The 14,933-nt window shown below is 38.8% G+C and overlaps 1 protein-coding gene across 3 annotated transcripts; it reads right to left on the bottom strand.

The window, feature by feature from the left end:
* Positions 1 to 2,786: 2,786 nt before the first annotated feature.
* Positions 2,787 to 14,208, bottom strand: LOC120027545 (major histocompatibility complex class I-related gene protein-like). Of its 3 annotated transcripts, XM_038972537.1 has the most exons (12): positions 13,924 to 14,208; positions 11,567 to 11,839; positions 11,104 to 11,397; positions 10,647 to 10,931; positions 10,311 to 10,430; positions 9,998 to 10,051; positions 7,583 to 7,618; positions 6,882 to 6,920; positions 6,724 to 6,774; positions 5,896 to 5,934; positions 5,738 to 5,788; positions 2,787 to 3,221 (listed from the first exon to the last, which is right to left on the bottom strand). In XM_038972537.1, the coding sequence occupies exons 1-12, from the start codon at positions 13,976 to 13,978 to the stop codon at positions 3,208 to 3,210; spliced, it is 1,311 nt and encodes a 436-aa protein (XP_038828465.1). In that variant the 5' UTR covers positions 13,979 to 14,208; the 3' UTR covers positions 2,787 to 3,207. The 3 variants fall into 3 exon arrangements, with proteins under 3 accessions (XP_038828465.1, XP_038828467.1, XP_038828466.1); XM_038972539.1 differs by lacking the exons at positions 5,896 to 5,934; positions 6,724 to 6,774; XM_038972538.1 differs by lacking the exons at positions 6,724 to 6,774; positions 6,882 to 6,920.
* Positions 14,209 to 14,933: the final 725 nt, after the last annotated feature.

The raw sequence follows: 14,933 nt of genomic DNA, 5'->3' as shown, positions 1-14,933 counted from the left end.
TCTTTAGTGTCTCCTCCTCTGGTTGGGATCCAGAACAGTCTGTAAAGGACCACGTCTTGGGCTGAGTGTTCCCAGGTGACCCTGAAGCTCTGTGTGGAGACTTCACTGCTCCTCAGGTTGAGATGCTCTGGGACCGTCTCTGGATTAGACACAAAGGGTGAGTCATTTAAAGAGAATACACATGACATACATTTTCCATCTAAATTGCATCCTTAAAACATTCATAATACGTTGCACACAGGTAGTTCATAGAGAGTGTAACCAAATGAAATAGCTGCATAGGTTGGATGTAAGGTGGCAATAAGTGTTACGAATTCCCTGCCAGTGACTCTTTTTAGCACCTCAGAACCCTACCTGTCGTCTGTGGGAACATGAGTCAATCAAAATGTCATATTTTTACACTAAATCCTATTATTAAATTCCTAGGATAAAGAAAAGCAGCTCAGGACAGCAACACAGAAGAGCAATACAGTACAGTACAGTAGAGGAATACTTTTGGAGTAGCAACTCTCTGGCCATCAGTCTTCCTCCTTCAGTACAGCTGTACCATACAGCTCTCCACAACTAACAACTGGGGAGATTAGAGGGGAGAAGAGAGGCAGTCTTACTGGTGGTAAATCTGCCAGTCAGGGGCTTGGCGACCCCCGTCAGACAAAGCCAAGATGGTCACAGTGTACTCTGTCAGTGACATCAGGTTGCTAAGCAACACTGGGGTTTTGTTGCATTTGCATTTGCCCTATGGTCAAAGCAGAAGTAAGTGTAAAGGTGAGTATGAATTAATCTCATCTCAAAGATGAGTAGATGGAATTATTGTCCTTGTACAGTCTTTACATCCTGGCCAATATTGAAAACATTCATTCATTTTAAGAATAACAACAAATAACAATAACAGTACTGGGATGTCTGTGCTTGCTGGATTAGGCTTTTTTTACTGTAGTAATTTTCCCTTACATTTCAGAAGGGGGTAACATTGAGCACGGTTACATGCACACATTAATGCAATTATTGTGGATAGAGAAGGTTAATATAATAGTTTGTTTAAAACATTTACATGCTTTGCAAGAAGAACAATTTCCCTAATAATCCTGTTTACACTTCTGAAATCAGGCTACTGGTGGGATTTAGATAAATACAGAAAATCGGCAATCAAAATAAACGTTTTACCACAGTGACCATGTTATATTTGTGAAAACTATTTGATTTGTGAAAACTATATACTGAACAAACATATTAATGTAAATGCAAAAATTTCAAAGATTTTATTGAGTTACAGTTCATAGAAGGTAATCAGCCAATTGAAATAAAATCTTTAGGCACTAATCTATGGATTTCACATGACTGGGCAGGGGCGCAGCCATGGGTGGGTCTAGGAGGGCATAGGCCCACCCACTTGAGAGCCAGGCCCACCCACTGGGGAGCCAGGACCAGCCAATCAGAATGAGCTTTTCCCCACAAAAGAGCTTTATATTAAAGACAGAAATCCCCCCACCCAAGTGATCTGCAGTTCTGAGGACAGTTGGTTGTACTGCCAAATTCTCTAAAACGACATTGGTAAAGAAATTAACATTCAATTCTCTGTTTGACATTCCTGCAGTCAGCATGCCAATTTCACGCTCCCTGAAAACTTGAGAGATCTGTGGCATTTTAGATTGGCCTTTTATTGTTCCCAGCACGGATCAATGAAATTCGACTCTATAGGCTAGTCGCACCATAGCATCTCCAAACAATCAAACTGTCCTTTTATGTTGCCAGGTGAGATGGTTTTCACAGGTGTACAGTCAGGTACAGTCATGGCACTTGGCAGCAACAGGTACAAAATAAACATTGTAGCCTAATTACCTTAACAGTTTTAAGAACTACATTGTAGTTACTAAGTAAATTGTCACACCCTGATCTGTCTCACCTGTCTTTGTGATTGTCTCCAACCCCCCCAGGTGTCGCCCATCTTCCCCATTATCCGCTGTGTATTTATACCTGTGTTCTCTGTTTGTCTGTTGCCAGTTTGTTTTGTTTCGTCAAGCCTACCAGCTGTTTTCCCTCTGCTCCTGTCTCTCGTTTGTTCCTGGTTTCCCAGTGTTGACCACTCTGCTGACCCTGAACCTGCCTGCTGTCCTGTACCTTTGCCCCACCTATCTGGATTACTGACCCCTGCCTGCCCTTGACCTGTCCTTTGCCTACCCCTGTTAGATTAAATAACTGTTGTTACTTCGACGTTGTCTGCATCTGGGTCTTACCTGAATCGTTATATAAGTAACACATTCAGAATAATGATATAATTCAACAGAATAATAAATAATTTAACAAAACATTCCATTTTCACATGACACAATTCAACATGAATCCATGAAATGTGCCTCTATAATAATAATTAATATGAAAACAAAAAGAAAACGTAGCAACTTGGCCCAAACAACATTTTACTTTCACTTTTAGCAACAATAATAACAACAATAATAAGAATAATAGGGCTATCTTAAATAAGGTCTGAGTCAAATTCCCCTGTGAGATGCAGTCCGACAACAGTGCAGCTTGGCTTTCTCTGTCAAGTGAACCCCCAGTCTTTCCGCATGGAACGTGGTCAAACAAGTTTGGTTGGTTGTGTAAACTGTAATTGTAGCTAGGCCTACTTCATGCAATATGTGGATAATCTTACCTTTATTCATTGGTATCTTTTATTATTATAATGACTCAAAAGCACAACAGGGGTCCAATAATTCTTGGAACAGTCAAATGTGGAATGTATTGTTGAACACACAAGTGCTACTGAGGCTTTCACATTGGTTCAAAGCAGTCCTTTATTAATTAATTATTTATTATACTTTCCATAAAAAACAAAAACAAAACATATTTTAAAAGCAGTTCAGTGTGTGTGTGTGTGCGCAAAAAACATATTATTTTTAAACTAGAAACCAATCATTTCAATCTACAATAGAAATAGCCTAATGGTTCCAATACCAATCAATTAAAATGTTCAACATATTGATGGATTTACCAATCTATTTGTTGAAAAATTATTTGGTAAATTTGATTCAAACAAGGAATTCCACTACGATATTCAAAAGATCAAAATGTTAATAAATACGTTTTTCATATCCAAGCCAATCGGATTAAAATTATTAATGCTTGGGAATGACCACATCTAGATTGACAATATTTGTTAACAAAGCAAAATCACACGTTCTTTGCTGGATTTGAATGCGTTGTCAGTCACTCCCCAATGGCTGAAAGAATAGAGAGAGATAGTCATTATGGGAATGGGTGCTTGCTTTTTATACTCCTGCTACAGCTGCACTAACAGTACGAATGCTAATGACAATAATATACTGAACAAAAATATAAATGCAACATGCAACAATTTAAAAGATTTTGAAGTGTTTAAGTTCATATATGAAATTCAGTCAGTTGAAATAAAAATAAATACATTTGGCCCTAATCTATGGATTTCACATGACTGGGCAGGGGCGCACGATGCCATACACGTGATCTGCGGTTGTGAGGCCGCTTGGACGTACTGACAAATTCTCTAAAACAACATTGGAGGTGGCTTATGGTAAAGAAATAAACATTAAATTATCTGACAACAGCTCTGGCGGACATTCCTGAAGTCAGCATGCCAATAGCATGCTCCCTCAAAACGTGAGACATCTGTGGCATTGTGTTGTGTGACAAAACTAAACATTTTAGAGTGGCTTTTTATTGTCCCCAGCACAAGGTGCACCTGTGTAATGATCATGTTGTTTCATCCGCTTCTTGATATGCCACACCTGTCAGGTGAATGGATTATCTTGACAAAGGATAACATTCTCACTAACAGGGATGTAAGCACATTGTGGACAACATTTGAGAAAAATTTAATTTTTGTGAGTAAGGAAAATGTCAGCTCATGAAACATGGGACTAGCACTTTACATGTTGCGTTTACAGTATATTTTTGTTCAGTGTACATTAATTTAGATAACTAAGAATGACACCTAAGCAAACATATTAATGGAGCAGTTAGTATTACACAGTGGTGGAAAAAGTACCCAATCATCATACTTGAGTAAAAGTAAAAATACCTTAATAGAAAATGACTAACGTAAAAGTGAAAGTCACCCAGTAAAATCCTACTTGAGTAAAAGTCTAAAAGTATTTGGTTTTAAATATTGTGGCGTACAGCAGGTCAGCCACCAGGGGGGAGACTCGTCGAGGCCTGGTGACAGACAGAGTGTACATCACGAGGCGATGGCTCTATCTGCTGGACGTGCCAGGTCTCGACGGGCTCTCTGCCCAGGACTAATTGGGGCTGATTTGGGAGTTGGTGAGTAATCAAGGGCTGATTGCTCACCAGCTGTACAAGCCCCATAAAGCTGCCAGAAGGGCAGCACACAGGGGAGGACTGGGTGATTTCTGTGTAGTTGGAGACGGTGCCCGAGCTGAAACGTTTGAGTGCCAAACAGGATACAGCAAGACCCGGAGCCCAGAAGACGGTATCCAGGAGAGGGTCTCATGGGGGAGACCTATTCTTTTCTTTTGGACTATTATTTTAATAAACATCTTTGAAACCGAGTTAATCCTACTCTGTCTGTGTCTGATCTGTGTAAACGTCTTGACCAAATTTACAAAGTATTTACAAAGTATTTGTGATTAGTGAGTCTGCCAGATAAGAGGCAGTAGGGATGACCAGGGATGTTCTCTTGATAAGTGTGAATTAGACAATTTTCCTGTCCTGCTTAGCATTCATAATGTAACAAGGACTTTTGGGTGACAGGGAAAATGTATGGAGTAAAAAGTACATTATTTTCTTCAGGAATGTAGTGGAGTAAAAGTATAAAGTTGTCAAAAATATAAATAGTAAAGTACAGATATCACAAAAAATGACTTAAGTAGTACTTTAAAGTATATTTACTTAAGTACATTACATCACTGGTATTACATGTCCATGTAGTCTCATGATGCTGATATTTGTAAAAGGATGTTAGTTAATATGGGTTGTACTTTCACTGGGCATGTTAATTAATATGGGTTGTACTTTCACTGGGCATGTTAGTTAATATGGGTTGTACTTTCACTGGACATGTTAGTTAATATGGGTTGTACTTTCACTGGGCATGTTAGTTAATATGGGTTGTACTTTCACTGGACATGTTAGTTAATATGGGTTGTACTGTCACAATGAGCAGGCGCCAGTAGCCTAGTTGGATGCAGGGTGGAATGGCTGGAGGCACCAAATCTGTTAAGTGCTCAGATACATAATAATACACTCAACAACAATTAACACCAAAAAAACCCCAGTAACTTTCAAGAATGAGATTGTATTACATTATATATACAGTACCAGTCAAAAGTTTGTACACACCTACTCATTCAAAGGTTTTTCCTAAATTTTTCCTATTTTCTACATTGTAAAATAATAGTGAAGACGTCAAAACTATTAAATAACACATATGGAATCATATAGTAACCAAAAAAGTGTTAACAAATCAAAATAGATTTTAGATTCTTCAAAGTAGCCATCCTTTGCATTGATGACAGCTTTGCACACTCTTGGCATTCTCTCAACCAGCTTCATGAGGTAGTCACCTGGAATGGCTACTGTTTTGGTTACTACATGATTACATATGGGTTATCTCATAGTTTTGATGTCTTCACTATTATTCTATAATGTAGAAAATAGTAAAAATAAAGAAAAACACTTGAATGAGTAGGTGTGTCCAAACTTTTGACTGGTACTGTGTATATATCTATAATTATATTACCTTCATTTGTCAGCATTGCCTCCCTCTCTAGACGTTCCTTGCTGCCTTGACCTGGAACAGCAGAACTAACATCAGCACTTCCATAGTTTCAGTTGCATTCACTGTCTATGTAAGTAATACAAGATCAAATAACTGGCAATACATTTGAAGAACATTACCAGAGTCCGAGGAAGTGCTGCTAGCGCCATCTGTTGTCACTAAAATAGAATATAATCACTCTTTAGCTAGATGCAGATATACACTTATCATCATTGGCATGCATATTCCCAATTGAAATTAGATTAATGAACTGAAAAATCCTAAATAACAAACAATGGGCTATTTCTAGTTCATAGATTGAATTCACTTCCTGATTTGACTGAATTGAAAACTACCCTGGTAGATAGATGTGACTTCTAAAATATGTTCTATTTACTTTCCTACCTTTTTACATTTCACTTCAGTATCATAATATTCCTACTCAGTACAGATCATTCATTAGTTAGTTAGAATTCATTTGTCATGTTGTTCACAGTGTTCACAGTGTCTAACGGCTTTTAAAACTCCCTGAGAAGCCTGTTCTTGATTCTGACTCACAGTCCTCCTCTCATGTTACAAGTGTATAATTATACCACATGATTTGTGATAAAGGTGATGAAAGCAACCTTTACACTGAAAAGTCAACATGACAGGCCTTGTTGTATTGTTCTTGCCTTCAGAAAACACCATTTTTATATTAATGCCAGGAATTCATGTTATAATTCAAATTATGTTAGGGGATGTTGGTTAATATACTGTATGTGGTTTGTACTGTCAATGGGCAAGCGCCAGTAGTTGGATGCAGGATTGTATGGCTGCTGGCACCCAATCCGTTAAGTGCTCAGATACGTAATATTACATACAACAACAATTAACACCAGAAAAAACAGGAACTTTCAAGAATGTGATTGGGAGGCCATGATTGTTAGATCATCTAAAGAAATGTCAAAAATGATCAATTATACTACCTTCATTTGTCAGCATTGCCTCCCTCTCTAGACGTTCATTGCTGCCTTGACCTGGAACAGCAGAACTAACATCAGCATTTCCATAGTTTCAGTTGCATTCACTGTCTATGTAAGTAATACAAGATCAAATAACTGGCAATACATTTGAAGAACATTACCAGAGTCCGAGGAAGTGCTGATAGCGCCATCTGTTGTCACTAAAATAGAATATAATCAATTAGTTAGATACAGATATACAGTATTCAGTGATGATCATTTGGTCATCTATAGGCATGCATATTCTCAATTGAAATTAAATTAATTAACTGAAAAATCCTCATAGCACACAATGGACAATTTAAAAAGTATGAATTTAATTAACTTCCTAATTTGACTGATTCTAAAAATACCCGCCTAGCACATAGAAGATGTGACTTTAAATTTAACGTCAGTGTCATAATACTCCTATTCAGTACAGATTATTAATTAGTTAGTTAGAATTAATTTGTCATGTTGTTCCCCAAATTGTTCACAGTGTCTAACTGCTAGTTATTCTTTAGGTGTTGCCTTCCTTGAGAAACCTTTTATTGACTTTGACTCACAGTCCTCATTTTACAAGTCTATATACCACATGACTTGTGATAAAGGTGATTAAAGCAACCTTGGCACCGAAAAGCAAACATGACAGGCCCTGTTGTATTGTTCCTTGTAAAACTCACTGTTGAAAACTCCATGAAGGCATTTTTTTACAATACCAGGATTCAATGTTCTCAGTCAATCATTCTTAATTGTAATTATAATCTACACTCTGTTGCATGAAATAAATTGGAGCCTTTTCTGCTTTTAACAAGTGTAACAAACATAATATGACCAGTCTTACCAGGCATGCTCAAAATGGCCGCTCCATTTCCATTGCCTGAAAGTAACAGAGTCATGTGAACAGTATAACTCTGCAAGTCCATAGTTAAGTCTGTTTAAATAACATTTTGCTATATACTGATTGGCATTGTCCAAAACAACAAATAGACAATATGGGGCGACACTACTCATGTCACGCCCTGGCCTTAGTTATCTTTGTTTTCTGTAATATTTTGGTTAGGTCAGGGTGTGACAGGGGGGATGTTTGTGTGTATTTGTCTTGTCTTGGGTGGTTGTAGTGTCTAGGGGGTTTTGGTAGAGTTCATGGGGTTGTGTTGAGTGTAGGTGTCTAGGTATGTCTATGGTTGCCTGAATGGTTCTCAATCAGAGACAGCTGTCATTCATTGTCTCTGATTGGGAGCCATATTTTAGGCAGCCATAGGCAGTAGGCTGTTGTGGGTAATTGTCTATGTGTAGTGTTTAGTGTCAGCACTATTTTGTTTGAGTAGCTTCACGGTCGTCTGTTTGTTCGTCTTCATAATAAAATATGTATTTCTCTCACGCTGCGCCTTGGTCCTCTCTTCAAAGTTACGACGATCGTGACAACTCATCAGTATGTGATTAATAAACATGATTGATGTGTAAACACAAGGATTAGGAGGGCTGTCATTAATCCTCACAAGACATAATTCAATCATTACAATTAACTCTCATAAGATGGCCCATCATTATACACATCCCTACCAGATCTTTGATATTGCTGTGCTACTGATATACTGTTGAAGTCGGAAGTTTACATACACCTTAGCCAAATACATTTGAACTCAGTTGTTCACAATTCCTGACATTTAATCCTAGTAAATATTCCCTGTTTTAGGTCCGTTAGGATCACCACTTTATTTTAAGAATGTGAAATGTCAGAATAATAGTAGAGAGAATTATTTCTTTCAGCTTTTATTTCTTTCATCACATTCCAAGTGGGTCAGAAGTTTACATACAGTCAATGAGTATTTGGTAGCATTGCCTTAATTGTTTAACTTGGGTCAAACGTTTCGGTTAGCCTTCCACAAGCTTCCCACAATAAGTTTGGTTCATTTTGGCCCATTCCTCCTGACAGAGCTGGTGTAACTGAGTCAGGTTTGTAGGCCTCCTTGCTTGCACACGCTTTTTCAGTTCTGCCCACAAAATGTCTATGGGATTGAGGTCAGGGCTTAGTGATGGCCACTCCAATAGCTTGACTTTGTTGTCCTTAAGCAATTTTGCCACAACTTTGGAAGTACGCTTGAGGTCATTTGTCCATTTGGAAGACCCATTTGCGACCAAGCTTTAACATCCTGACTGATGTCTTGAGATATTGCTTCAATATATCCACACAATTTTCCTGCCTCATGATGCCATCTATTTCGTGAAGTGCACCAGTCCCTCCTGCAGCAAAGCACCCCCACAACATGATGCTGCCACCCCCGTGCTTCACAGTTGGGATGGTGTTCTTCGGCTTGCAAGCCTCCCCCTTTTTCCGATGGTCATTATGGCCTTTTATAACGATGGTCATTATGGCCAAACAGTTCTATTTTTGTTTCATCAGACCAAAAGTACGATCTTTGTCCCCATGTGCAGTTGCAAACCCTAGTCTGGCTTTTTTTATGGCGGTTTTGGAGCAGTGGCTTCTTCCTTGCGGAGCGGCCTGTCAGGTTATGTCGATATAGGACTCATTTTACTATGGATATAGATACTTTTGTACCTGTTTCCTCCAGCATCTTCACAAGGTCCTTTGCTGTTGTTCTGGGATTGATTTGCACTTTTCGCACCAAAGTATGTTCATCTCTAGGAGACAGAACGCATCTCCTTCCTGAGCGGTATGACATCTGCGTGGTCCCATGGTGTTTATACTTGTGTACTATTGTTTGTACAGATGAACGTGGTACCTTCAGGTGTTTGGAAATTGCTCCCAAGGATGAACCAGACTCGTGGAGGTCTACAATCTTCTTTCTGAGGTCTTGGCTGATTTCTTTTGATTTTCCCATGATGTCAAGCAAAGAGGGACTGAGTTTGAAGGTAGGCCTTTAAATTATTCCACAGGTACACCTCCAATTGACTTAAATGTTGTCAATTAGCCTATCAGATGCTTCTAAAGTCGACATAATTTTCGGGAATTTTCCAAGCTGTTTAAAGGCACAGTCAACTTAGTGTATGTAAACTTCTGACTCACTGGAATTGTGATACAGTTAATTATAAGTTAAATATTCTGTCTGTAAACAATTGTTGGAAAAATAGAGTAGATGAACCGACTTGCCAAAACTATAGTTTGTTAACAAGAAATTTGTGGAGTGGTTTAAAAATGAGTTTTAATGACTCCAACCTAAGTGTATGTAAACTTCCGACTTCAACTGTACATGTAATTGTTAAAGAAAGGAAAATGACATTGTATCAACAGTACCATTTAGAGAGCCCTGGATCTCAGTAGGTGGTAGAGCTCCTGTATTACCAGCACCTAAAACAATGGAGCAAGGTGTTAATGCCAAATATAACAGGTTTTTCTGAAATTAGTATCAGAAACACTGGGAAGAAACAGTGGGAACACGTGGGTACAATACTTAATAGTATTGTAATGCCCTGATGTCAAAAAAGGTAAGGTTGACACATGCCTACTCTCTTCAGAAATAACAATAATTGCTTCAGTTTATCTCACAGAACAATAACAATAAGAAAAATAACAGACTTGAAATTAATTCACAATGTGAGAAACTTACATATTTTGCCTTTCTTCCAAAGAACCAACAGTGAGGTAACCAAGGCTACTATGAGGACCACCAGAACAACAGCAACAATGACAACAACTGTGACTTGGCTACAATCACAGCATTTTCCATCTGCATGGAAGACAAGATAAGAGTACATATTCACCATTAACAATAACATCTTATACAATGATCTTGAAAAAACAGGAGTCACATTTTAATAATCTGCATTCATGACCTCATAAGAGACTCATAAACGTCTGATTTTACCACAATTGATAACAGCTAATAACATGTTTGTTAAAAATATATACAGCAATGGTATATGAAATATAAGAACTACTTCACCCCATTTGACCCAAATTGGCTCCTTCAACGTTGTATGGTTGACAAAGCATTCATAAGTTTCCTTGTCTGCCTCTGGAATCTGCACACTCATCCTGATCTGGTAGGTCTCGTCATCATTGGGTAAGACTCCGTCAGACTGCACTCCATCTTGTTTGGTCAATTGGACGCCATTCTTCTTAATATACATTAGTACATCTTTGGGATAGAAACCTGTGGCCATGCAGGTCAGTCGGACATGTCCTGCAGTTTTGGCTTTTTTAGCAAATGCATAGACCTTCGGAGGGGCTAAAGAGGGAAGAAACAGAAAACATGAGTGATTTATTTCTGATCTCACACTTACAAATATGCCTTTTCTGTAATCCACATTTACACTATTTGAAGTTCAGATCAACATTCAAATGTTAGCTTGTTTAAAAAAAATACTCAGTCCTTATTAGCGTCTTTCATAAGTACTCACAGTCAGCTCTCCTGAATTCTTTGTCCCCATATGCCATGAATTTGGACAGCCAGTCCACACACTCCTTCTCCAGGTAGCCCTTGGTGTACTGGTTGAGGATCTGCACCCCGTCCCACTTCCTCTTAGTCGGCAGAGCTTGATCGACTGGTGCCACCCACTGCATAGTGGCATCATCAAAGGCCAGGAAGTCATCACCATCGTAGCTGTATTGGTCAGTGCCCTTTATGAATTTCAATGTGTCGTCTGGCTGTTTGTCAATCTCACAGCCATGTTTCCACTGAAGAATATGGACATCTGAGATGAAAAACAAGTAGAATAGGAGAGGGAATGACTTACCTATGGTCAAGTCTTTTATTTATTTTTTGGCATTATACTTAGAAGTTAATCCATTATCTTAAGAGTTTTAGTAAAATATCTACAGTAGACGATGTAGAGTGATACTAATGCAGGTGTGGTTTCTCACCAGTGTTGTTGTGCCTCATGCGGTCCATCAGGATGTTGACGTTGACTTTGAACCACTGCTCCTTGCTCTTCCGTGACTGAGTGCCTTTTTCCCAGTAGTCTGCTGGCAGCTTCTCCCTCATCCAGTCCTGTTTGGGAATCTTCTTCTTTGCCACACTGTCATAGTAATCAATCTGTTTGTCATTCAACAGACCCATGGCAGTGAATTCATGGATACCAGGCAATTCAACTGGCTTTGAGAGGGCAGTGTAGATGTAGCTCAGCGACCATGTCTCTAATGGTTACAAAGGGGAGAAAATGGGTTAGTCACAACTCCTTAGTAGAGATGTATGTAAAAGAAAGAAAGTGAAGGGAATTCAAAAAAAAAAAAAAGGTATAGATAATAGTAAGCATAGTAACATCATATTCATTGTCTTGGTATGAAATCTAGGCTACCGAATCAATCAATCCAATATTTTATTGAAACTTTGTATAGTTAAATTATGTATTAGACTCATTTGTTATTTTAAAAGATACTAAAGAAGACTCAATTGAGACAAAGCACGTTTATGTGCCAGTCATGCTATACTGAACAAAAATATAAATGCAACATGCAACAATTTCAAAGATTTACTGAGTTACAGTTAATATAAGGAAATCAGTCGATGTAAATAAATGCATTAGGCTATAATCTATGGATTTCACATGACTGGGAATACAGATATGCATCTGTTGGTCACAGATACCTTTTTTTTTTAAAGGTAGGGGCACGGATCATAAAACCAGTCAGTATCTGGTGTGACCACCATTTGCCTCATGCAACGCGACACATGTTCTTTGCATAGAGTTGATCAAGCTGGTGATTGTGGCCTGTGGAATGTTGTCCCACTCCTCTTCAATGGCTGTGCAAAGTTGCTGGATATTGGCGGGAACTGCAACACGCTGTTTTACACGTCGATCCAGAGCATCCCAAACATGTCTGGTGAGTATGCAGGCTATGGAAGAACTGGGACATTTTCAGCTTCCAAGAATTGTGTACAGATCCTTGAGATCCATGAGGTGATGGCGGCGGATGAATTGCACAACCATGGGCATCAGGATCTCGTCACGGTATCTCTGTGCATTCAAATTGCCATCGATAAAATACAATTGTGTTTGTTATCCGTAGCGTATGCCTGCCCATACCATAACCCCACCTCCCCCATGGGGCACTCAGTTCACATCAGCAGAACATCTCGCCCACACGATGCCATACACTGCTGATGCTCTAACCACTAGGCTACCTACCTGGGGCGGCATGTGCCTAGTGGTTAGAGTGTTGGGCCAGTAACCGAAAGGTTGCTAGATCAAATCCCTGAGCTGACAAGGTAAAAATCTGTCAATCTGCCCCTGAACAAGGTAGTTAACCCACTGTTCCTAGGCTGTCATTGTAAATAAGAATTTGTTCTTAACCAACTTGCCTAGTTAAATAAAGGTAAAATAAGAATATATATAATAACACACGTGGTCTGCGGTTGTGAGGCCGGTTGGGCGTACTGTCATATTTTTCTAAAACGACGTTGGAGGCGGCTTTTGGTCGAGAAATTAACATGAAATTCTCTGGCAACAGCTCTGGTGGACAGTCCTGCAGTCAGCATGCCAATTGTACCCTCAAAACAAGAGACATCTGTGGCATTGTGTTTTATTGTCCTTTTATTGTCCCCAGCACCAGGTGGACCTGTGTAATGATCGTGCTGTTTAATCAGCTACTAGATATGCCCGATCGGTCAGGTAGATGGATTATCTTGGCAAAGTAGTAATGCTCACTAACAGGGATGTAAACACATTTGTGTCAACACTTTTGAATAATAACATTTTTGTGCATATTTAACTTTTCTGGGATCTTTTATTTCAGCTCATGAAACATGGGACTAACACTTTACATGTTGTCTTTATATTTTTGCTGAGCGTATATAGCCTTATCACCTGACACCTGGCAGTTCCAACCAATCAAACTGTCTTATCATGTTGCTGGGTAAAAAACATTTTCTCAGGTGTGCAATCAATGGAACTTGTCAGCGGCAACAAGGAAACATCACAATATAAGTGCTGACAGAACTAGCCTACCATTAAACAAAAAGTTGGAGTCGTCATCAATAACATGAACATAACATTAAAAAAACATTTATATTTTGAAAGTTGGTGAATAATCTTTTTTTTATATTTAAGGAGCAACATATCAAAACATGAACTTCAGTCCACCAATATAATAGGCTAGTCACTGAAAATTGCTTTTTAAGTTTATTATTGATTTGAAAAATAATGTAGGCTATATATGGCTCTGCAAAGAGCTTTTACTTTAACTTATGACACATTTTCTAGAAGTAAAATCATTCTTACCACTGTTCACCATTGAAAGTGTCCTAAACAAGAGCAAAACTACGACAAAATACATTTTGAAACCTCACGTATTGTAAATTACCCAAAAATATACAAATATCCTATATTCTGTGTCAAATTCAGATTCCCCCACAGTGCTACGACTGCGTGCTCTTAGCTTTTTCTAACAAGGAAACTCCCGTGTTGAGCCTGATCATAAAGTGGAACAGGTGTTGGTACAAAGTCCAACGTATTTTCTTTGACATGACTGTACTTCATAAGCAATTGTCAGCCATATCCTTCACCTTTCCCACATTTTGTTACGTTATAGCCTTATTCTAAAATGGATTAAATCATTCCCCCCCATGACTCTACACACAATAACTGATAATGACAAAGTGAAATCGTTTTTTAAAAATTGTTGCAAATGTTAAAAAAATCGAAACAGAAATACCTTATGTACGTAAGTATTCAGACCCTTCGCTATGAGACTCGAAATTGAGCTCATGTGCCATTGATCATCCTTGAGATGTTTCTACAACTTGATTGGATTCCACCTGTGGTAAATTCAATTGATTGGACATGATTTGGAAAGGCACACACCTGTCCATATAAGGTCTCAAAGTTGACAGTGCATGTCAGATCAAAAACCAAGCCATGAGGTCGAAGGAATTGTCCGTAGAGCTCCAAGACAGGATTATGTCGAGGCACAGATTACATTTTTTATTTAACCTTTATTTAACTAGGCAAGTCAGTTAAGAACAAATTCTTATTTACAATGACGGCCAAACCCGGACGATGCTGGGCCAATTGTGCGCTGCCTGTTGGACTCCCAATCACGGCCGGATTGTGATACAGATCTGGGGAAGGGTCCCAAAACATTTCTGCAGCATTGAAGGTCCCCAATAACACAGTGGCCTCCATCATTCTTAAATGGAAGAAGTTTGGAACCACCAATATTCTTCCTAGAGCTGGCCGCCCGGCCAAACTGAGCAATCAGTGGAGAAGGGCACCAGAGTGCCTATATGGAG

The sequence above is a fragment of the Salvelinus namaycush genome, chromosome 32 (genome assembly GCF_016432855.1).
Source record: "Salvelinus namaycush isolate Seneca chromosome 32, SaNama_1.0, whole genome shotgun sequence".
In the NCBI taxonomy this organism is placed as follows: Eukaryota; Metazoa; Chordata; class Actinopteri; order Salmoniformes; family Salmonidae; genus Salvelinus; species Salvelinus namaycush.
Note: the sequence above shows the minus strand (reverse complement) of the source record. Positions and strands in the feature narration are given on the sequence as shown.